The sequence below is a fragment of the Sceloporus undulatus genome, chromosome 2, assembly GCF_019175285.1.
Source record: "Sceloporus undulatus isolate JIND9_A2432 ecotype Alabama chromosome 2, SceUnd_v1.1, whole genome shotgun sequence".
NCBI lineage: Eukaryota > Metazoa > Chordata > Lepidosauria > Squamata > Phrynosomatidae > Sceloporus > Sceloporus undulatus.
The window spans coordinates 78,746,568-78,770,448 of record NC_056523.1 but is presented as its reverse complement, the minus strand read 5'-3'; the positions used below and the strand labels follow the sequence as shown (position 1 = coordinate 78,770,448).

Below are 23,881 nucleotides of genomic sequence, written 5' to 3'. Positions count from 1 at the left end.
AGCCAGATTTTCTATTTTATCAATGAATGTGGTTGTGTTTTAGTTGCTATCTCCCAATGTATATATGATAGGAATAATGAACTACTTCATTATAGCTGTTATGATATTTATATAATATAAGGCAGGCATGAGCAAAATGGAGTTGTGCTGATAATGGTGGACTGCAAATTCCACAAGCCTCAGCCAATGCAGCCAATGGTGATGAATGCTGGAAGTTGTAGCTGACATCATCTAGAAAGCTACACTTTGCCTCTTCAGATATAGTATTATAAAGCATATATTGAACACTTAAAGTGCTGCTGAAATTTCAGATGGAGGTTTTTAGCACAATCTGGTGCTTACTCTGAGGAATGCATTTTCCAGCCACTCTCCCCACTTCCAAATTTGGGGAAAGAGTATCAAGGGAGAATCTGAAGACATCAGGAGGCCAGCAGGGTAATAGGTAGAGATATTGCAACAACACTGTTCATATACCCATATGTAAATGTACTAAAGGCCTTTAGCCTGATTCACAGTATTAGCCTTGGATAATACTTGATACAGGAAGAATGAATGGAGGACAACTTGGCCATTTCTAACCTATAATTGTATACCTGGTTCAGTATAAATAATCCATGAAAGAACCAACAACTTAACGCAGACTTAGAAATCAATAAAAATTAGCCAGATTTTATTAATTCAAAAGGTAACACTGTGTTTGTAGCTTTATTTACCTTAGAATGTCCGCACATGTGATGAAGTTGTCTGGTGCTCAACTGAAAGGTTTTCAACAAACTCTGCACATCATCCTATAAACACAAAGAATTCCATTTACAAACTTTGTTTAAAATGGCCACTGTATTGGTCTAGTAAAATACTGGGCCAATTTTAAAGACTCTTTTTTACTTATCAATTTATGCTGAATCATTTAGGGCTACTGTATATACTTGTCTATAAACTGACCTCATATATAAATCAAGGGCAGGTTTCAGGACCAAAATTATGGATTTTGCTATGACCCATGGATATTTTTTCTACTTTATTTTTTATTACAACAAGGAAATTATTACACAGATTTAAAGATATTCAAGAGTATTGAAAAATTCTACCTGGAGACATATCCAATCACTGAGATAGCATTATAACAATCAACTAACGTTGTAACTTAATATTAATGGTAAGTATATCCTTAATTAATCTTCCTCTATCTTCTATTTTATCTTCTTTGAAGACTTCCTTAGGTTACTCTGACTGGTGTGACATAATTTCATATATTTTACCAATATATGACCTGTGGATATTTTCCACTCCTTTTAAAAATGCACAGAGGGAACATACTTCGGAAGAGCTAATGAGAAGTAGAGGAACTGTTTGAGGGGTTATAATTTGTGTGTGTGTGTGTAAATGACAATGCTGATCTGAAAATGCCTACATCTGTACAAATATAGATAGGGAAAGGAACATAAATGAGGCAAAAGAATGAGAATGCAGCCTGGTAAAAAAGGGAGGGGGAGGGAGCAAGGAAAGCCACTTGCCTCTATTATTGCCCCTCTATTAGGGGCCCAGAGCAAAGGCAGTAACAAGAGCCAAAGGCGAAAAGCCCCTCTTGGTGTAGAAACAGCATTCCCACTCCATTACCCCTCCTTTGTCCAAATCAGAGGGAAAAAAAGACATCCCTCCTTCCTCCTCTATCTTCTTTTTCTGCCTGAGCTGTATTCAGCAACAAGGTGAGGGAAGGACAGGTTGCATACCTGTAACTGTAGTTCTTAGAGTGGTCATCTGTTAAGTCACACAAATGGGTTATTCTGCATCTCTAAAGAGCCTCTTTCAGAGAGTTCTGTAGCTTTCTGAAGAGTTTTGGCAGTAGCCCCAACTACCTCTATATAAGGCAACTCTATATAAAGGGCTTCCTGCTGAAACCTGCCGGTTCCATAGGATGTCAACATGGCCATCCTTGTGAACCAGCAAGACATGAAGAAGGAAATAAGGGCGGGATTGTGTGACTTCACAGATGATCACTTGGAGAACTACAGTTACAAGTATATAACCTGTCCTCCTTCTTCACAGTCTCTTAATCACACAACTAGGAGACTAGCAAGCTATTTAAGTAGGAAGCAGAAGTGTCAGTGCAAACAATCAAAATTTTACTGAAAAAAACATGAATATAATCAAACATAAGCACAAAGACCCCCTACCCCAATATGTCATACAACAAGAATGACAAAATTAATGTATTTTCAAAAAAAGAGAAAATCCCCGAAACACTATAACACAGTACCAAAATAAAGCTGGATTCAAAGACATTAAACTGTATGGTACAGAGGTAGCTTTGAACAGTACTTAAATAAGGCTAGATTCAAAGGCAATCAGCAATATGGTATGTAGGTAACAGTTAAGGGATGAATGAAGTACAGTTTTCCCAAACATGGCATCGACACAAGACCTCGAGTCCACCCTATAATGAGAAATAATAATAATAATAATAATAATAATAATAATAATAATAATAATAATTTTTTATTTGTATACTGCTTTTTCGTCTGATCAAAGCGGTTCACATTATACTGGTTATGTGACATATGTCACAATACAATACAGTGCAATACAAAACAGTACTATAATCAAGCAATACAGTATATCAACAGTTACATCAGCAATATTATACAATTCAATAAAAGTCTCATAGCAAATACAAATCAATTTACAAACAATCGGTTGTGGTTGAATATCCGGATCTTAATTAGGGTATTCTATCTCTAAAGAGAATCAGGGGGGTATGCTATCTGAAAAAGATGCGTTTTCAAAGCCTTCTTGAAGGCTTCCAGCGTGGAACATAGCCAGATCTTCTCAGGGAGAGCATTCCAATGAGCAGGAGCTGTTGCCGTGTAGGCTCTCTGATAAGTTTTTACTAATTTTACCCTGGGGTATTCAAGTAAATATGTCCCAGATGTTCTGAGGGTGCAGGGGGGATTATGTAGGGAGAGGCGCTCCCCTCAAGTAACTCGGGCCCAAGCCATGTAGGGCTTTAAAGGTAACGACCAACACTTTGTATTGCGCCCGGAAGCTAATAGGCAGCCAGTGGAGAGATTTTGATATAGGTGTTATATGGTCCGATCTTCGGGTACCCATGACCAATCTGGCTGCAGCGTTCTGAACTAACTGAAGCTTCCGAACCTGGTACAAAGGTAGCCCCAGGTAGAGCGCATTACAGAAATCCAAGCGAGAGGTTACCAGTACATGTACTACAATTTCAAGGTCCTTTCAATCCAGACAGGGGCGCAGTTGGCGTATCAGTCGAAGCTGGTACCAAGCACTCCTGGCCATCGCATCTACTTGAGATGATAATTGTAGAGATGAGTCCAGGAGTACTCCCAAACTGCGAACTTTATCCTTTAGGGGGAGCTTAACCCCGTCGAGGATAGGGTGACAAATTTCCCTATCTGGATTCGAGGTGCCTATCATGAGTACCTCTGTTTTCTCTGGATTCAGCTTGAGTTTGTTTTTCCTCATCCAGCCCATTACTGACTCCAGACAGGGGTCCAGAGGGGAGGTGCCGTCCTTAGTCACTGTATCAGTCGGAGACATGGAGAGATAGATCTGGGTGTCATCAGCGTACTGATAACACCGAGCTCCATGCTTCCGGATGATCTCTCCCAGCGGCTTCATGTAAATATTAAATAGCATGGGGGATAGAATGGCACCTTGTGGAACGCCAGATGTCAGCTCCCTTTTACGAGAGCAACTATCCCCCAGCCTCACCGATAGGAACCTTCCCGAGAGGTAGGACCGGAACCACTGGAGCACAATGCCCCCGATACCCAACTCTCCCAGGCGTTCCAGAAGGATACCATGGTCGATGGTATCGAAGGCCGCTGAGATGTCTAAGAGCACCAACAGGGTCACATTTCCCCTGTCAATGCTCAGACGGAGATCATCGACTAAGGCGACCATGGCAGTCTCGACTCCGTGTCCCGCTCTGAAGCCAGTTTGAAATGGGTCTAGATAATTGGTTTCATCCAAGACTGCTTGGAGCTGAAAGGTGACTGCCCTCTCAATCACCTTGCCCAAGAATGGTAATAGGGAGACTGGTCTGTAGATGGTCATTAACAGGGGATCAAGGGAGGGTTTCTTCAAAAGAGGTTTCACTACTGCCTGCTTTAAGGGCAGTGGAAATACACCCTCCTGAAGAGATGCATTTACTATAAGATGTAGTGCAGTTTTTATAGCATCTCCCCCCTGGACGGTCAACCAAGAAGGACAAGGATCGAGAGGGCACGCCGTCCTTTTCACCTGACCAAGGAGCTTGTCCATGTCCTTGGTACTAACAAACTCAAAATGATCCAGAATAACCTTGTTTCCAGAGTCACTGGACACCCCTACTTTAGGATCTGTCAAAAGACTGGCGTCAAGATCGGCCCTTATCTGAGAGATTTTATCAGCAAAGAAGTCATTAAAAGCATCACAGCAGGCTATAGTTGGCTTTAATAAAGGGTTCAGGGTGGCCAGGGGTTGTGTTAGTTCCCTAACCACCCTGAACAACTCTGCTGGACGAGACTCTGCTGATGCAATCCGTGCAACACAGAACGAATTCTTTGCTGCATCGATTGCCTCTCCGTAGGACCGCAACATCTTCTCATGGAGAGTCTTGTCAGATAAGTTCCCATGTTTCCGCCAGTAGTGCTCTAGTCGTTGCGCAGCCCGCTTCATCTGGCAAAGATCTTTTGTGTACCAGGGTCTTTTATTTGGAGCAAGCTGGCAAGGACGCTCGGAAGCGATACTGTCTATTGCCCCGGTGAGATTCCTATTCCAATTGTTGACCAGGGTTTCGGCAGAATCGCCATCGTTCCCAAATATAATACCCTCTAGAGCTTCTTGGAACCTTCCATCAGCTTTCGAGGGCGGACCATTCTAATAGGCCCACCACCCCCGAGGGGTTTTTGTGTTGTGGCTTTTAGTCCTACCTTGACCAGAAAATGATCTGTCCATGACAGGGGGAAGATGTCTTTTATATCCACCCACGGATGTTCTCAGTCCGTACTGAATTCTACATCGAGTGTGTTACCTACACAATGTGTAGGACCCGTGACCAATTGGGACAGGCCCATGGCTGTCATGGAGTCCATGAAAAACCAAGCCGCACCTGTTGGATCTGATACGCCGGCCTCGAAGGGGATGTTGAGGTCCCCCAGGACAAGAAGCCTGGGGGGCTCCAACACCAGCTCCGAGACCAGCTGTGTCAGCTCGACCAGGGAGTCTGTTAGGCTACGGGGTGGACGATAGACCAACAGAATCCCCAGACTGTCCTTGGCCGTCAGACGCTGGGACCGAGTAGCTGCATGGCAAATGTTCTCAATTGAAACACCAGCCAGAAAAGCATAGGAGATTACAACTGCCCTGGTAGAATGGGCTGCAACTCAAATTGGAGGGTTTTCAAGCCAGTTCATATGACAAGCAGATTGCTGATGCCACCCACTTCGAAAAACATTGTGAGGAAATATGTAGTCCCTTCCTCAAAGCCGAATAGCAAACAGTCTAAGACACTGGTTCCCAATCTTTTCTATGCCCCCACACTCCTAGGAAATGTTTGATTAACGTTCATACCCTCCTATAAAAGTAGTATTACATTTGACAATGAAATCTGATTGCTCATTTTTGAACCACAAATTGAACCACATACAATGCTGTGGGTGAACAAATTGAACTTTAAAAAACCAAGTTTTAACTGAGTGCATAAAATGCAAATCTAAATCGAGCAATTAGATACTAATTTATTCAGAAAAAAATGAGTGATGATTCCTGATTTGTCATTTAAGGACACAAACCACTCTTTGTTGCACTGCCTGAAATTCCATCTTGGAATTTCACACTCTGGGGGGAGGGGGGTGGGCAAAGAAGGCCAATCCCCTCTGTACATGGAGCTGGTGTCAACACCTCTCACAGTCCAAAGTGGGGTTCTGAAACAGAGAAGGCAACACATTATCCTGGTTGAGGTGGAATGATGATACCACCTTTGGCAAGAAGGTGGTGTCTGTTCTTGACACAACTGTATCTGGATGAAACTGAAGATATGGGTCTTACATCCATAAGGCACCAAGTTCTCCAGCTCTCCTAGCAGATGCAATGGCAATGAGAAAGGCAGTGTTCCATGACAGCAGTCGTAGATCACAAGTTGCCATTGGTTTGAAGGGTCTCCCACTGAGCTGTCCAGGTACCAAGTCCAAAGCCCACTTGGGTGTCAGGCCTGATATCAGAAGAGAGAAGTGCCTATATCCTTCCAAAAATCTTTTAACCAAAGGATGTATAAAACAAGAAGGCACACAAAGAAATTGAAACCATGCTGAAATGGCAGCCAAGTAACAAATCACAGATAAGACCTGGATCCAACAAAAAATTAGAACAACAAACACATGCATGATAGTAGCATTAGCTTCATCAACCCACTGTAGAAGTAAGAAGTTGGCAAACCTCTTCCACTTATTGTTATAGGACCTTCTGAGAGAAGGCATTAGATCTGGTAAAGGTTGCTTGGTGGCTGGAGAGAGAGGGCCCCTGGTACTCATCCCTTATCCTGTGTGTTCTGGCTGGCTTGCCTCTCTGACTTTGGCCCTGTGTCAGTCTGGGCAGAGGTTCTTTTGGCTGGCCTGTCCTCTGAACCCTGGCCCTAAACAGGCTGGGCAGAGATGTTGAGAAGGGATGTTTCCATAACTTCTGGCCAGCTGCCTCCCTAATCCCTAGCCCTAAACGGGCTGGGCAGAGGTGATGTGGAGAAACAGACACATGGAGGGGATACCCCTCACCCTCTGCTCCCACGGTTCCCATGTGCTGCAAAGCTGTTTGCAGAAATCCCCAGTGATCCCACCATGAAAGGGGGCAGCTTTGGAAGAGAGGGAGAGTCATCAGCAAAACCAAGACCTTTCTCCAATCCTGGGAGACCTTGCCATATTTCTTCATGCTTCCAAGGCAGCAAGAGAAATGAAGAGAAGGAAAAGGACTGGAGTGGCTGTAGTGAAGAAGTTGCAGAGCAATAGCAAACACATCCTACTGGAGTGATAGGCAGGACAAGACTGGCCTTCTAGGGTTAGCTCCACCCACATGGGGTCACCAGAAGGTCTTTCTCTTTACTTTCTGCCTATTGGAGTGAGTAGGAGGAGCATAACCAAACTACAGGATGTAGGGAAACGACAAATACATGCATGACAGTAGCATTGGTTTCATCAACCGACTGTAGATGTAAGAAGTTGGCAAACCTCTTCCACTTATTATTGTAGGATCATCTGGTTCAATGCTGATGGGCAACCTTGACAATCTCCCTCAGTGCAACCAGTAGGGGTTTCTAGGGTAGGTTCCGCCATGCTGACAAGTGGAGAGTATCAGTATTGGGGTGTCTAGTTTGCTGATCTTACACGCTGAGGAGATCTGGTCTGCGTAGCTTGAACATACTCTCTTCAGGACAGACGAAGAATATGTGTGAACCACAGCTGCCTTGACCACCATGGGTTGATTACAATGCACCTTGCTCAGTCCTGACAGAGTTTTGTGATTATTCTGGTCAGACGAGGGAATGGAGGGAAGGCATCCAGTGTGAAGCCATGCCAATTGAAGAGGAAAGTATCTCCTAGCAACCTGCCCTTGAACAAAAATCCACGCTCTTGAGCATTTTGATCCAAAGCAAAAAGGTCTTGGGAACATCCCGGCACTGAACAATGAGCTTTGGTTTCTTGGTATGAATGGTGCCTATTGAATATGGAAGATTATGTTGAGGAAGCTTTGTTCGTATTGCGGCAGATAAAGTGCCCAGAGTGACTACTGATGGTTGAAGAGCTGATTTCTGAATAACAGGATTCCCAAGAAGGGGACCTGTATTTATAAAATTCACGGTATTGACAGCTACAAACAGTCTGAAGGTGGAACTGCTCATAATGTCTGCCTTGGTAGTACTGGTAGGAAGAAGATGAATCAGTCTCCTAATTGGAACAAGAACGTGATCTGGAATAGTACCAACATCTATGTCGACGCAGAGATGGAATCACCAATAGAAGTTTCTCTTGAATAAAAACTTGGCTGGAAAAGGAGAAACCATAACTGTCATAACAAAAAATTCCTGTATTTCTTCCTGTGAGATAGGGTTATCCTGGATGGAGATGGTCCTTGTCACAACTGAACAGTGCTTTGGAGAAGCTGGCAAAAGAGATACCACAGCCTCACAAAAAACTATTTCTGAGGCAACTCCTTGAAGAGGAGTGGATGGTACCACTACAGTTGTAGCATAGGCTGAATGAGAAGGTGGCCCAGATAAAGAGTGCTCTTTCAATGTCTTCTTCTTATGTTTGTGTTTTAAGGCAGTCTGCACTTTATTCTCAAGAGATCACCCAATGGACAGTGAGACAACTCATCCCTAGTACTGTCACAAGTCTTCTTAGCGGGTGTACAGATGGTCTCCACCAACATACTTGAATCCTTCCTCTTGGAGGTATAGACATCTGTCGGAATCAAGGCTGACTACTTCAAATTTGATTTTGACTTCTATGAAGCCAAAGATTGATGCAGAGCCCGCTTCATCTCTTCAAGTCAAAGACTGCTGATAGCAGAGGCTCATGAAAGTCCTGCTCATACAGGACAATTTTAAGATGGCACTCCCTGTTGTGTCTGGCCTGCAGTGTGAACACCACACAGTGAACACACGAGGCAATGGTATGGGACTCACTCAAACACTGAAGGCATCTCAAATGCCCATCTCACCTCAAAATCTTAGCGCTGCAGTCAATGCACTTCTTAAAAGAAGCCAGTGGTACTGAGAAAGCTCCAAGGGCTAGCATGGCTGGAGGTCCACACCAATAATCAATCCTCAGAAGACATCTTCTAATTCTAGTACAGTACACAAATGCTGTTTTTGATGAGGCAGGTGCAGCAGCAGATGAAAAGGAACTGGTGCATTTTGGCATGAAGCCCCTTTTACAGGGGCTGACAGAGGTGAGCGGGCTACCACCAAAACACTTTAGGATCTTACGCACGACATGTGGAGTATAAACCAGCATCAGCAGGTTGGTCAACCTTGCCATCCCGAGAATGCTATATAATGCTTCAATAGAGGCACTGCACAGGCACAGGATAATCCAGTTGTGTGATTCACAGAGACTAAAAAGAACTTGAAATACAACTATGGTAGCCATTTTTAATAGGGGCTTAATGTATAAGTCTCTCTGCAGAGAGACTGTGGCAGCCATTTTTAATAGGAGCTTACAGTATAAATTTCTGCAGGTTTATATACTATAAGCCCCTATTAAAAATGGCCACGTTTCTTTCTCAGATTTGCACATAGGACAGGTAATGAGTAGGAGTGCAGCTTCTATGTCAAAAAGGGCTTCTTGCCTCTGCAACTTGTCACTGCCCTCATGTTGGGTCCCTGTTCCGCTACTGACCTGTGTATAAGTTGACCCAGTTTTTGGGGGGTTGATTTTCTACCATTTTTAAGACTTGTACACGAGTATATAGGTTACTTCAAATAATACATGGGATGAGCTGCACACTAAATAAGGTTTATGCCACTAACTGCACACTAGACAAGGAACTACACATAAATGTTGGCTTTTTGACAAGTTTCTATACAGTACAGACATTTTGTTTTAAGCACCCCAAACAGAATAACATGGGAAACAATCTCTTAAATGAGATGATATCTAATCCTGTTCCCATGTTTTATATTTTGTCAGATTTGCAAGAAGTGCCATTAAGGGAAATTTTCATGGCACACAGCATTCGGTTTGTAAGTCTACCCATTTATATCAAACAGATTTTTTTCTCCTATTCCTGCTGTTATTTTTATGGCCATGTAGTCAATGTTCTGAAAGAAATGTAAGACAAGCCTGACCCTAACACCTTACCCTGTGTTTTTTAAAGCTGTAGTCCAACAGGGGCATGCCATGCTTCAAGAATGTTTCAACAAACAGACGACCATACTGGAGATAGGAAAGAGGAAAAAAGGATAACTTGTGAGAAGTACTATCAGTTAAGTGTTCTTCAAACAGCTCCTGAGGGCATGATTCAATTCAATAGGCAGTAAAATTTTAGTTCAGATTTCTACAATCAAATAAAATACCTCCTTACAGAAGTGTCCATATTTATTGTTATTCTGAGAAAGCCAGCTTAACTTAAAATGAAATAAAAATGTAGATGAAATAGTGGAAAACAATTTTTTATCAGTTTATAACTTTTTAATTGCCATGGCTTCCTCATGTCTCTTCTTCCTCCCAAAATGAGATCCAAGACAGCTTACAATATAGATTCAAACAAACAAACAAACAAACAAAAAACCTGTTAAAGGCATGAAAAAAAAGAAAAAACAAGTAGGCTATCCTATTTAAAACAAAACTAATTTAAAACAAGTTAAAAACCTGCAAAATATGGCAATGAGAATGAAAGTTCAGCACCCATTAATACTGCAACAAGTTAACAGCCAAAGGCCTGTCTAAATAAAAGGTTTTTTGTTTGCTGGCAGAAGGAAAGTAGAGAGGGGCCAGCCAAGATTTAGCTTCACTCATTCATCATGCAGCTACACTTTCCACAGCTCCTCAATGAAAGCCTGTAGTATAACACAGAAATATAACCAAAAGATCTCTGTATCACACATGTTAACTGAAGTAGCTGGAAAACTCAATTATGATACATGACAATTTCAGATGTTTGTTTGTTTGTTTATGGTATTTATACCCCACCATTCAGCCCTAAAGGCTCTCAGAGCGGCTTACAATAATAATTTTTAATTAGTTGTTGACTTGGCGAACCCTCTTATATACATTCACTGTCATATACTGTAATCCATGCTTTGCTGTTCTCCCTGCCTTCTCATTATGGTTAATGGCAACAAACTGAAGCCATAAAGTGGAAGCCCTGGATTGGCTAGGGCTTTTTGGCACTGAAAAATACCTTTTGGGAAAAGGCAAATTTTGAACTGTCTCCAGCTTTCTCTCTCCCTAATGTATCAAGACAATAAACTCATGTGCCAAATTAAAATTAAACCACTGGAGACGGTTACTGTCTCTAGCTTTTAACACCAGTAGTTTACTCCAAATCACCTGACATTATATCTAACTCAAAAACTTAACTTTAAAAAGAATGGTAGGGACACAGGCTATTGTGAAGAGGCAGTGGTTAAAAAATACTCTGTTCTAGGAGGTTTTTGAATTTCTTCTTTCATAGAATGGGATTCCTCACTCACCTTCAGGCAAACACTGAGCACAGGCCGACTGTCAAATACCTGTTTGGAAAGAGCAAGAAGTCCACTGCAAAAACTGTATGAAACAAGAGTTAAAGTAACCCACTTCCTGATAACCCTGTTACTACTGAAATATAACCTTCTCTCTCTTCCAGTCAGTACTGATAATTTTAAGGTACTTGAATTATAGGTTCAAAACAGACTTCAGAAATAATCCAGTTTGGGAAAACATTAACTTCCCTGACTCAGTACTAGGGAATCCTGGGAACTGTAGTTTATTGTGGCACCAGAGCTCTCTGACAGAGAAGGCTAAATGTCTCACAAAACTACAGTTCCCAGAATTCCCTAGCATTGAGCCAGGGCTGTTAAAAAGGTCTCAAACTGGATTTTTTCTGCAGTGTGTTTTGGACCACAGACCTGTGTGTGTGTGTGTGTGTGTGTGTGTGTGTGTGTATTTAGTACTCTACTACCTTTCTTTCTGTGACAGAATAGCATAAACTCTTGCTTTCTTCTTTCTTTCAGTCCTTCTTTCCCCCATAAGTAAGCCAGTGATAATGTCATTTTTTTCTCAAACAAGAGTACAGAAAATTTTATTTATTCATTTATTGATTCTCCAATGCCAGATCAACTGTATATAGAATGACAAAGAAAATATGGGTTGTGTCCTAAAAAGTGATCCAAAAGTACATTTTCAGAGCTATGTATCAGAGCTATGTGTCCTAAAATGGGATTCTTTTGAGGACATAATCTCAGCTGTGAAAATTATGAACTGATTTCAATATCACAGAATCATTGAGTTGGAAGAGACCGCAAGGGCCATCCAGTCCAACACCCTGCCATGCAGGAAATTTAAATCAAAGCATCCCCAACAGATCCTGTGCACCAATATGGAGACAAGAAGATGTTCTCCCAATAGTAGATGGAGTCTGTGGGCCCAAACAGACAGGCCAAAATAAAGCTGCTTCGGGACACTGGAGGTATTCTGTTTAAATGATGCATGCGTACTAAGAAGTCAGAAGCCACGCCAAAGCCACGATCTAGTCCTAAGGACAGCAGCGTAACCTTTGGCGCAGCTTCTGGCCTCTTAAAATGTGTGTGTCACATGAGCAACACCTGCTACAATTCCCTTTTCTTCACAACCATTAAAAGGATGGAAGTCCTGTCTCCTATGTCATCTGGCAATCCTACCCGAGACACATTTTCAGGTTTCTGTTGTAACTTAAGGTAGGCACTTGCTTCCAAAAGTTGCTGAGGTTTCTTCTAAAACAATTTTCTCCCAAAGTAAAAGTGATTGGGTGTGGTGGCTTTAGAGAAAGCACTGCCTTGAATCCCATTTTGGGAGAAAGGCAGGATATAAATTCAATAAATAAATAAAAATATTTAAAAAGACATATAAAATCAAACTTCTAGAATAGTGCAAAACAACACAGTTCACAACTGGCTAACTCTCTTTGTTCCATTAATAAGATGTCACTCAATGTGACAGAAAAATGATGAATTATGAACAGAAAGAAACCTTGAGCACATTGCATTTTGGCTTCCAAGGCAGATTAAGAAATTTCAGAAGCCAGCATAATTACTATGACAGCCCCAGTGCAGAAATCATAGCAGATAAAAAAAAATAATGTGATTTCACAAAGTAGAAGGGATTAGTGTAATGGCTGCTTACCTTAACTAAATTAACAAGGATGTGGAAATCCCGCACAGCCATGTTCCATTGCAGCAACTTCTCCAGCTGGACCTATGGTGTGGCAATAGAGCAGAAAACCTTTATTCAGATATTGGCTTACTGTTGGCAGATAGAGTGAATTTTCCAATATATAAGAGCTAATGAGCATAACACAGACATAAGAGGCAGAAGAAAAACAGCCCAGACTTGTGTGCTATAGAATTAACAATAAGCTATTAAGTCTATTGAGTTAAAATGGAATGTTCTAAAACCATTGCTATTATGAGTTCCACACACAGAATCACAAACATCTAAGTCCATTTTCGCAGGAACTTGACAGATGTATCTGCCTATGTGTCTCATTACAGAATGGCAAGAGATTCCTCCTTGTTTTCCTATCATTAGAAGAAGCCTACACTCTAGCAACTCAATTAAAATTTCTTCCCAAAGACAGCAAAACTTTATGCTAAAAATATAAGCTGGTGTGTGTTTACTTAAAATTCTCACTGTGTTCAGTAACGTTCAGTAATGCTTACTCCTTACTGAATTAGGACTGCAGACTAAAGCTCAAATCTAATTGGTAGTCCAAACTTAAATCGACAGAAATGGAGTATGTTCACACTGTAGTAAACTCATTCATTTACTGGATTTACTCTTCTTGGGACTACAAATTGGGTTCAAATTTAAAGCTGTGATTCTATAAACAGAAATAAGTTTCAGTGAATTCAGTGGACTTACTGATAAGTAAACATCTATAGGATTATGCTGTAGGACTAATCTTGTGTACAAAATAAAATTGTGAAAATGTATAGGGGTCATCATGCTCCAAAGAAACCCATTGAAATAAAAGGTACTCTACTTAGTCATGACAGATTTACAGGAGTCTACTTTAAACATGATGTCTTTAGGACTGGAGTGTGGCTTTAGCACAGCTTTTGGACTCTTACAACGCATGCGTCATTTAAACAGCAAACCTTCAAAGTGACCTGAAGCAGCTTTATTTTGGCCTGTCTGTTTGGGCCCTATGTTTAGTAATTCTGGGCAAGTTTTGTGCTTACTTGCCATGCTTCCCTCTCCTCATCTAGAATAGCTGCAACAGTTTTTTGCTTCTATTTTAAAATAACTCATTTTGTTTTATGTCCAAATGTTAAACAGGTTAATTTTAACTATGGTTTATTATCTTTTGATTTCTTGACTTCCGTCCTCATTTTGTTTAATGACTGAGACAAGGTCTCGGAAATCTTTTAATATCTCATTGTCTTCTTTTTCTGTTTTAAAGTTAAGACTGACCATAGTTTGCCTGGTTTTGGACAAAATGTTAAGGTGTGAATGCATAAGAATGGAAGTACCTTCATGTTACTTTTTAAATGCCAAGTTGTTATTTGTGTGTGTCAGTTACAACGAAGGTTACACGAGTATTTTGCCACTCAAAATTCAACTGGTTTGCGTAGTTAAAAAGAAAGAAAGAGTCAGCTCCAAGTTACAGGATTAAAGCACAGGATGAGGATATACATGACCCTGTACAATGGCATTTGTACACTTTTTTCAGCATGCAAGTTTTCTGCTAGAAACCTCAGATATATTCTGTCACACTACCTCTTTGGCATCTGATGGTGTTCCAGGAGAAATGCTTCTTACAGAACTCTCTAGCTGAGCCATCATCACTCGAAAGAAAATGGGAAATGTCTGTCTGGTGAAGAGAGAGAGTGCAAAGAAACGTTAAATATTTCACCTGCTTGTAAATTAGTATACAGATTTTGTGCTATTTTTCCTCTCTGATATATGCATACATCAAGTGTGCTATATATACAACATCTGCCTGGCCAAGAAGATTAAACACAGTTATCAACAGTATAAGGACTTAGAGATCAGGACTTCAGTGCCCTGAAAAAAATATTTCTAGCTATATCTGAATTTTGCAAACCCCCAAAGACCTTCCACCCCACCATCTGTCAAGATATTCTGAAATCAACAAAAAGGCAAACAGTGAATCCTTTGAACTCAGTACACACACTGAGCTTTCTTCAGCACAGAATGTGACTAAGAGGAAAAGGAAAGTATACTCTCAATTTAAATACCTTAATGTCCTTACTTAAATATCTTAATTAATGTCCTTACCTAGTCAAGGTAGGGTAAGTAGAAGAGTATCCATCTTTTGAAGAATTAATCAACTCTGGAATTCCAATGCTGGAAATGTCTTCTATAGCTTTTAATATATTATCTGTGTGCTCCATGTATATACTGTATAAAAGAATTGTTCATAAAAATTATAGTTGTATGTGCTATTAGAAAGCCCATTTTAAAGCTTTTCTATACACTAAGGCTTGTTTTGGTTGGAAAGGTATAAAAAAACCCGTCAATGTTCTCTTACTTATTCCTTCAGCATTAGTAATTAGAAACATGTAGCTCAATTACAAATCTAGGTAGCTTAGAATGACTCCATTCAATGCCACTCCCTTCTCTTGTGATATATAAACACATTGCCATCAACATCCTACAATTCATATATAGTGTTCATTCAGGATGAAATATGAGAAAAGAATGATACTCTGGAGCAAAAGATCTGTGGTGGTACAATAAATTCAGGAACTAAAAGATGATACAGGTTGAGTATCCCTTATCCAGAATTCCAAAAACCTCTAAAATCCAAAACTTTTCAAGTTACATACCAGTATTGCATTTATGAGGCTGGAGAGAGACACAAGGATTTGTGAAATTGTAGGAAGCATAGATTCACATCAAGCACTATGCTTGGATTCCCACCATTTTACAGGTACTCCAAAATTCACATGGAAAAAAAATTCAAAATACAGAACACTTCTGGTTCCATATTTTCTTCACCCTTCTGGGTAAGGATACTCAACCTGTATATCCATTCCAGTGAAAAAAATGAAGATGGCAGGAAAGAAAGGCAAGAAAGGCCATTTAACTGTTTTCTGTAGAATATACAGTATTGGCTGGCAGCTATTCAGAGGAAATAAATTTTCAGAAAATTATTATGGGACAATCAAATAAGGAAGTATCTTTTTTATATGTGCCATACTGTATAGGATGGAGGATAAGACACCAAGATAACAGAACGATACAAGAGTGTTCATGTTTTTTTTTTATTTGTGAACGGGAAGGACTGTTTGTCACTTGCAGAAAAAAAGTAAAAAAAAGTAAAGAGTAAAACAAAGACAAAAAATTGATTACAGCTTAAGCTTAGCATAAATTTGCATAAACTAATATACTGTGTTGATGTGTATCCTCAAGCTGTTTCTGACTTATGGTGACCCTAAGATGAACCTATCATGGGGTATTCTGGGGCTGAGAGTGTATGATTCACCCAAAGTCAGCCAGTGGTTTTCCATGGCCAAGTGGGGAATTGAACCCTGATCTCTAGAGATGTAGTCCAACACTCAGACCATTACACCATGCTGGTTCATAAGCTAATATAGTACGGCAAGAGAACTTCAATTATATGTTTGGTACACATGATGCAGCATGGAGTGGAGTAGGGTGTGTTACCAAAACCGCTCTTTCCTGAAATTCTGGATATAGATGATGTCCCACATGGCCTCAGATGGACTCTGGTCTACTGTCAGCCATAATCCCCAAGGCTAGGGGACATTCAGAATTGCATCCATTTATTCTTCTGTGGACTGACCTGTTTGATGCCCTATGTACAGTACAATGCAGAGAAGTACTGTAGTGGAAAAGATGGCATACATCAAACTATAAGGTGAGCAAGTGAATAAACTCCTAATGTTCTGGGTGATGTTATTAAGCTCTGTAATACTGAATGGGCTTAAGTACCCCAAAGGCACCAAAACATGTCTGATCTTGGAAGCTAAACAGGGTCAGCCCTGGTTAGTTTTGGATGGGACACCAAGAGTGGTTTGTGGTACAGAGTGTGAGAGCTTGTACTGTAGTGGCTGATGAGCCTGAGAGTTTTCATTCTACTAATGACAAGAATTCCTTGTCCATTGCAGAAAACCATTTCTCTTTCTCCACTTCAGGATAGGTCTGCAAATCTTGAAAACACAATGCTGTTGTCAGAGTACAGAATGAGACAAAATTCATATATACATTGAAAGTTCAAATAACATTTAATGTATCTGAGGAAGTAGCCTATAGCCCATGAAAACTTAGCAAAAATACCATATATACTCAACTACAAGTCAATCTCATGTATTAATGGGGCCAAAATTATAGATTTTTATATGACCCATGGATAAGTCAAGGGTAAAACTTAGAAGCATGTAACAAAGGATCTAAAGGATGAAGCAAAGGAACACATGCCAAATAACTTACAAAATTTCAGCAGGAATGACTGTCTTTGCTCACCCTAAAGGCTGAATGGATGATAAAGTGGGGGGGGGGGTCAGTGTTTCCAGGACAGATCATGCTCTTGCCTTTCACCAGGGGATGGTTCCTTTTTAAAATAAGAATTAAAGTACAGTACTTACATTGACCTGTGGATAAGCTGACTCAGGGATCATACAGAATGGTAGACTCGGGGGTCATGCAGACTGCCCCAACACCTGTCAATACCGATTGGTGCCAGACTGTGGCAACTGCAAAGGCCTGGTCCCAATCAGGGCCACCATTGCAGCCTCCAACCTGGCCACCAACAGGAGCAGCTTTTGCCCAGCTACTTTTTGTGCTGGCTCTTCCGGGTTTGAGTGCTCTTGGTGTGTCCTCTGCACAGCTTCTGGCCACTTTTAGGGTGTGTGTCATGTGCATGCCCTACCCACAAAGTGACTGGTAGCCACTTTTTCCTGTCTGTCTGTTTTGGGTCTGTTTTTTGGGGTCACTTTTAACTAAAATTTCTAGACTTATACATGAGTATAAACAGTAATTTGATAGTCTTTAAGATGCCAGAAGACTCTTTGTTGTTGATTTGCTCTAGGTTTAGAACAATCTTGGTGATTGGCAATGGGCATTTTTCAATCTTCATACCTTCAACTTACATGAATTGACAACTGTATAATTGCCTTTTTGAAGGAATCAGATAATCACTTACAAGAGGAAAGTCCCAAGCTAATCACTTACAAGAGGAAAGTCCCAAGCCTGTATGGTATACAGAAATGTCATCCTTACCAGAACAAAGTATGGAGTGCATCATTAAATTGGGGGCCCTTCTGACGAATTCCATTGGGCTGCATCCAAGATTGACAGAGGAAATGTTTAGTGATGGAAGCTGTCAAAGAACAAAAAAGGAAGGACACTGATGTATTTAATTGTACAAGACGAAAAAATGTTCAGCATGGTTTACTCTCAAATTTACATGGATTATATATGCCAAATACAGTAAGATTGTGTGTTAACTTTTTTATTTGTGTTCTGTGATTGGGAGTATTGGGCCCACATCAGTTACAGGTTCTCAAATTTAGAATTACCTTTCAATGACACTTACGAGCACCCAAGTGGTTTCTATTTTCAGATAACTTCCAGTAAGTTATATAAAATTGCATTCAGCCTTTACTGGAATTCAAGGTTTTACAGGCTGAAAAAAAACTGCCCATAAATTAAACTGCCAATATGTTTGCTGAAAAGGATGACACAGAATTTTCAGAACTGTAAATTAAAGCTAAACGAAGGCATTTTTGTACACATTACCTATTTCTTTGTGTTTCAGGTTGACTACAGATTTTTCAGCGATCACAAGCAGAAGCTGAGTGAGGCTCAATGCACAATAAATATTGGGAATACTGTCCTGGAAGTTCAGTAAGTACTGAAAACAATAGCTGTAGGGCACAGGAAAGAGGTGTCAAAATGTCATCATTACTACCTCAGCACATATAACAAAACAAAGCTATACGTCTGTCCTGCTCAATGATTATTCCAATAGTCTATTTATGAAATTCTCCTTTTCCTTTTAGAAAAGTGGCTGGAATGGAAGGTCTTGAAATCAAGTGATATCAAGTGTTCTAATCAGATAAAATATGACTAGAAGCAAAACAAAGCTATAAAACTACTAAGAAATGTAGCATGAGTATTTTTTTTTTAATCTTACCTGAGCAGTTCCTCAAGAGAGAACTCTCCCTCCCCTGGTTTGAGTCTGTCTGCAAGGACATGGAGACCTGATTTCAGCAAACTGTGGTTTTCGTTTTGAGAAAATCCACTCCTGAAAAAATAAAAGGCATCCATCATCTTTTGCTGTAATGTTTAATTAAGGCAGGAAGAACACAAATGTGTCTCCTTCAAACTTTCTGTGGCCTGTATGTACAAACAACAAGCCAGAACCCATTAGATACTTTTCATTTTTTAATTTTGGTTTCATATAAGCATCATGAGTTCTGGTAGCATCACTGGATAACCCACAGTCTACTTACTGTGACAAATTAAGACAGAATATAATTCTATAATTCATGTAATTCTGATATGCTGTTAGGTTTGCTTGATCTGAGTTGTAACCAAGAGGGAAAATGAGAATCCTAAAATTAGAGTGTTGATTTTTACTCCCATTTATATTTATAATTTGATACACTCACCAAGCAAACAGAAGGTGGAAGACTTGCAATAAATGCTGGTAGCAGGATGACATTAACTGGTGTTCCTGAACATTGACTCCTGGCCTATCAATCATTCCTTGGTTTTCTGCCATCAGTGCCTGAAATGGAAAACAATCTATTAAGAACAGAACTGCTGTGTTTGCTTACATTAGTGATAGTCTTAGTGAGGCATACAGGTGGCATGTGGCCCACAAAAGTACCAAACCAGAACCCCTTATCCTGCTCAAAAGCTGGGTTTTTTAAACAAAAGAAAATCAAAAGTTGGGTTTTTTATTCTTTGTAGACATGGAGGAGCAATTCTGCCATGTCCCTGGAGTTGATCTAGGCTGGTGAGGGTCTTCCTGGTTAGAAAATGGTCTCTCTTGGACCTTAAACAGTTGCTAAAACTTGGAAATTTGCCCCCATGGCCCCTAGAGGCCAATTAGGGCTTTTGCAGTATTTTTTTTTTAAAAGAAGGTGGGAAGTAGGCAGTTCTTGAACATCTACTGATGGTGGCATAGTTCTGATGTGGCAGAATTCAGTTAGCTGTAACTCCAGTCACATTATGGCCCAGCTACTTTATAACTCACTATGAAATTGTTTATCAAGAACAAATTGTATACAGACAACATTTATTTTCTGACCTGGAAGTAGTTGTGCATATTTTCCATGTGGTTGCACAATGGCTTTAAGAGTTCAACAGCACACTCAATCACTTCTTGAGATGTTCTTTGACAAAGATGTGAGAATCCAACACTCCTTTTTCCTTTGCCCTGTAGGAAATTCAAGATACCTTTTTGTCCCTAATACTATCTCTGCATTTGATCTTTTCCCAATTTAACTATATGAGTACCAAAATGTGTGGCAAGTGTAGCATGAAAGAAAGTATACATGATACACATGACATTCCCAGAAGAACACAACAATGCTATAAATCCCACCTTTGCATCTGAAAAAGGCTCTGTAAAGGTTGCTATACTGGAAAGGATCTGTGGTGGAACCTTCATTACACATATCTTATGAACTTCCACCTGCATTTTACTTATAATTGCTCAGTGCCTCAAATAGTTTCATAGTACCAGCAGAATGGTATGGGGAGGGGAGGGAAGAATCTCATTCCTTCTAATCACGTAATGTCAACACTATTTTGGGCACCATCCTAGCTAGCCTCTTCCAATGAACTAAATATTTCCATATTTCCCCCCAAATATCTGAGCCACAACATCTAAGCCTGCCTGGCCCCTGACATCATTAGCAGGGGCCCTTTCCATAGTCCCACTACTTGTGCATGCATGGCTAGAAGGAATGTGAGATGTGGTTGCAGCAGTGGCTGCCCTTTGACTATGGAGCTCCTTTCCTACAGAAGCAAAAAGGACCTATTTTTTTAATCCTTCTATCAGAAGGCAAAAACTGAACTGAATGTTTTTCAAAGAAATTATTCATTTATTTGGGTTATATCCCACTTTTCTCCTTCTGCAGGACCCAAATGATTTTTTATTAATTTGTAAATGTATGTTTTAAATTGTTTTTGATGTTGTTGATACAGGTGGAGCATCCCTAACGCAGAAATCTGAAAACTTTGAAAACCCAAAACTTTTTTGAGTGATGTATGCCTGTACTTGTGAGATTGGAGAGACATGTGAGATTGGAGACATGGTTGTAGATATGCTAGGATCTGTGAAAGTGAGAGGTATGGCTTCATGCCAAGCACTATGCTTGGATTCCTGCCATTTCACAGATCCTTGTGTCTGTCTCCAGCCATGTCTCTCTCTAGCTTCACATCATTCTCCAGCCTCACAAATACCATACAGGTATAGATTATACTATTTGTATTCCAAAATCTGAAAAAAGTCCCAATTTTGAAACACTTCTGGTCCCAAAGTCCCTTTTGGATAAGGAATACTCAACCTGTAGTTTTAGTCCCTTTTAATGTTGCTCTTTTTAATTTTAAATGACATTCTGTTTGTTTTAATTTCTAAGACATCTTGAGCCCTTGTTTTGGGAGAAAGGAGAGGTATAAATAATGTTAACAAACTTTAAAGCATCCCCTTGGCAAGGTAAATTAGAGTCACAGAGGGGAAAGGGTAGGAAGAAGCTGTGCATCAATGAAAGGAAGAAGATGCTTCATTAGGAGCCACTCTGTGCTTTCCAATGGTTGCTGTTCAGTTCTGAATTTAGACCCAAGGTGTCCATGGAAAGAAAACCCACAGCCAAATTGTGCATCTCTCTAGCTCCCTGCTTTTTCTTTCTGCAAGCTTTGCTTAGATAAATTCTCTCTCAGCACCTCTTTATTTACAGACATAATAACCTGCTCCCCCTTTTGTACATACCTTTAAGAAGGGGGCTCTCTTTGCAGGAGTTGGTATCAATATATGTTCCAGTTTATGGCACAAATCTTCCAAAAGGAACAGCAGCTCTGCTGGCCCTATCTGCACTATTTCACGAGTCTAATATTTTGAAAGAAACAACACAATATCACAAGTCAAGGACCTGTCCTAGAAAGCAATAGAATAAGTAGAATGGATACTCAGAGATTTTGCCCTATCAATACAAGCAATACCCCAGGGGTGGCTTGTTAGAGGGGATGAATCCAATGGCCTTAAACCAGAAACCTGCCTCTTCAAGGCCTTCCAGCCAAAAAGGGATGGAGCTGGAGAGGAGGTAATCTGACCCTGAAACCATTAAGTCTACTTTAAAGTCTTTATCAGAAAATGTTGCTCACTTGGAGCTCAACTTTCCCTTCATTATATTCCATGGACCCCTGTTTCAAGAACAGGACAGAAAGAAATCAAAGAATTTGGGAGGATGTTTTCCTTGTAAGTTCCAAGAAATATCTAAAATGTAGTGAAACACCAACACAGCTCCAGGCCTTTAGAATCATAGGAAGAATACTGGGTTGTATCTCCTTCACTAGGCAGTTTCAGCTAAGGTGCCAGGTTCATGTAAACAAATGGAGACTTCTTTGCAGCAGCATGTGCCACTGAGCTACCTTCCCTTTTTAGATTCTGGAGCTATAGAGCTGACAAACAGCAGGCAATCAATGAGAGAGTTCTAAATCCCTCTCTACTGCTGTACATTAGCTCACACAGTTCCCTCTGTGTTAGACAATATCCTGCTGGTTTCTTGTTCTTGCTTCAGTCTCGTGTTGGTAATCCAGCTGTTCCCTTACATTACTTCTTTCACTTGCATGAATTAAAGTAAAAAGATTATTTGCCATTCTCTTCTAATTATCTTCATACAGCTCTTTAAGTCTGCTTGCCTTTGTGTGCATTTCAGTATCCAGAACAGATCTGGTCAGCAGCCCACTGTGAAAGATGTTAAAAACCTCCAAGTCCAATTCACGGAAATATGCACTATAGCTCTGCAGTTGTACCAGTGATGTTTGTGATTCTTTTTCTGGGGAATCCTGAAAAGGAGAAGCATTAATAATAATAATAATAATAATAATAATAATAATAATAATAATAATAATAATAATATTTATATTTCCCGCCTCTCCCTGCAGATCGAGGCGGGATTACAACCTAATAAAATACATACAAATACAATTAATAAAATACAGAAACATAATAACATCAGATAAAAACTAGCTTGATCCAAGCTGTCAGCTCGTTTCTGTACAAAAAAAGATTATTAAAGTGGCTTCAGACACTAACTGGAGTGCTACCAGCCAAATGGAAAAATTCATTCCACATCTGGCTGGTGTTTCTTGATGGCACTAGATGGAGGAAATACACAAATGGTTTGAAGCAGACACAGTCTATGCCTAAATACACTTTGGTATGTTATATAAGCACTGCCAGATAGGTATGGAAATGACAGCATATTCAGTTGTTGGTGCTTCTTCCATAACTCCCTCCATAACTGTCATCTTTCGGCCTGTGAGGGAGAGAATAGCCTGGCCCAGCTCCATCAGGGCTAGCCTGAAGAAAGAGGCTCCTCCCTCCATAACTGTCATCCTTCGGCCTGTGAGGGAGAGAATAGGCTGGCCCAGCTCCATCAGGGCTAGACTGAAGAAAGAGGCTCCTCCCTCCTTAACTGTCATCTTTTGGCCTGTGAGGGAGAGAATAGGCTGGCCCAGCTCCATCAGGGCTCGCCTGAAGAAAGAGGCTCCTCCCTCCATAACTGTCATCCTTCAGCCTGTGAGGGAAAGAATAGGCTGGCCCAGCTCTATCAAGGCTAGCCTGAAGAAAGAGGCTCCTCCCTCCTTAACTGTCATCTTTCGGCCTATGAGGGAGTTGACCAGGCAGGCCCAGCTCCACCAGGGCTAGCCTGAAGAAGAAGAGCCCTCCCTCCAGTCCATCTGCCTTGGTCCAGGCCTCAGAGGGAGAGAAGAATGCTGGACCTGATCCCCTCTCCCCCACACCATTCCCTTCTCCTTTTGTGTCGTGTCTTTTTAGATTGTAAGCCTGAGGGCAGGGAACCGTCTATTATCCCCTCTGTTGTAAACTGCTCAGATTCCCAGTGATTGGGTGGTATATAAATAAATCCTATTATTATTATTATTATTATTATTATTATTATTATTATTATTATTATTAT

At 40.5% G+C, this 23,881-nt stretch overlaps 1 protein-coding gene across 4 annotated transcripts in view; it reads right to left on the bottom strand.

Annotated features, from left to right (window-relative positions):
• FANCD2 (FA complementation group D2) overlaps window positions 1-23,881 on the bottom strand; it is a 66,145-nt gene that overhangs the window by 6,941 nt on the left and 35,323 nt on the right. For all 4 annotated transcript variants that reach the window (XM_042449951.1, XM_042449954.1, XM_042449955.1 and 1 more), the window contains exons 29-41: window positions 22,599-22,745; window positions 21,670-21,786; window positions 19,984-20,112; window positions 19,340-19,458; window positions 18,862-18,972; window positions 18,465-18,592; window positions 17,946-18,045; window positions 14,979-15,101; window positions 14,457-14,550; window positions 12,861-12,932; window positions 11,195-11,233; window positions 9,861-9,935; window positions 714-788 (exon numbers count right to left, since the gene is read on the bottom strand). In XM_042449951.1, the coding sequence (XP_042305885.1) occupies window positions 714-788; window positions 9,861-9,935; window positions 11,195-11,233; window positions 12,861-12,932; window positions 14,457-14,550; window positions 14,979-15,101; window positions 17,946-18,045; window positions 18,465-18,592; window positions 18,862-18,972; window positions 19,340-19,458; window positions 19,984-20,112; window positions 21,670-21,786; window positions 22,599-22,745 (1,329 nt within the window). The remainder of the gene's footprint in view (window positions 1-713; window positions 789-9,860; window positions 9,936-11,194; window positions 11,234-12,860; window positions 12,933-14,456; window positions 14,551-14,978; window positions 15,102-17,945; window positions 18,046-18,464; window positions 18,593-18,861; window positions 18,973-19,339; window positions 19,459-19,983; window positions 20,113-21,669; window positions 21,787-22,598; window positions 22,746-23,881) is intronic.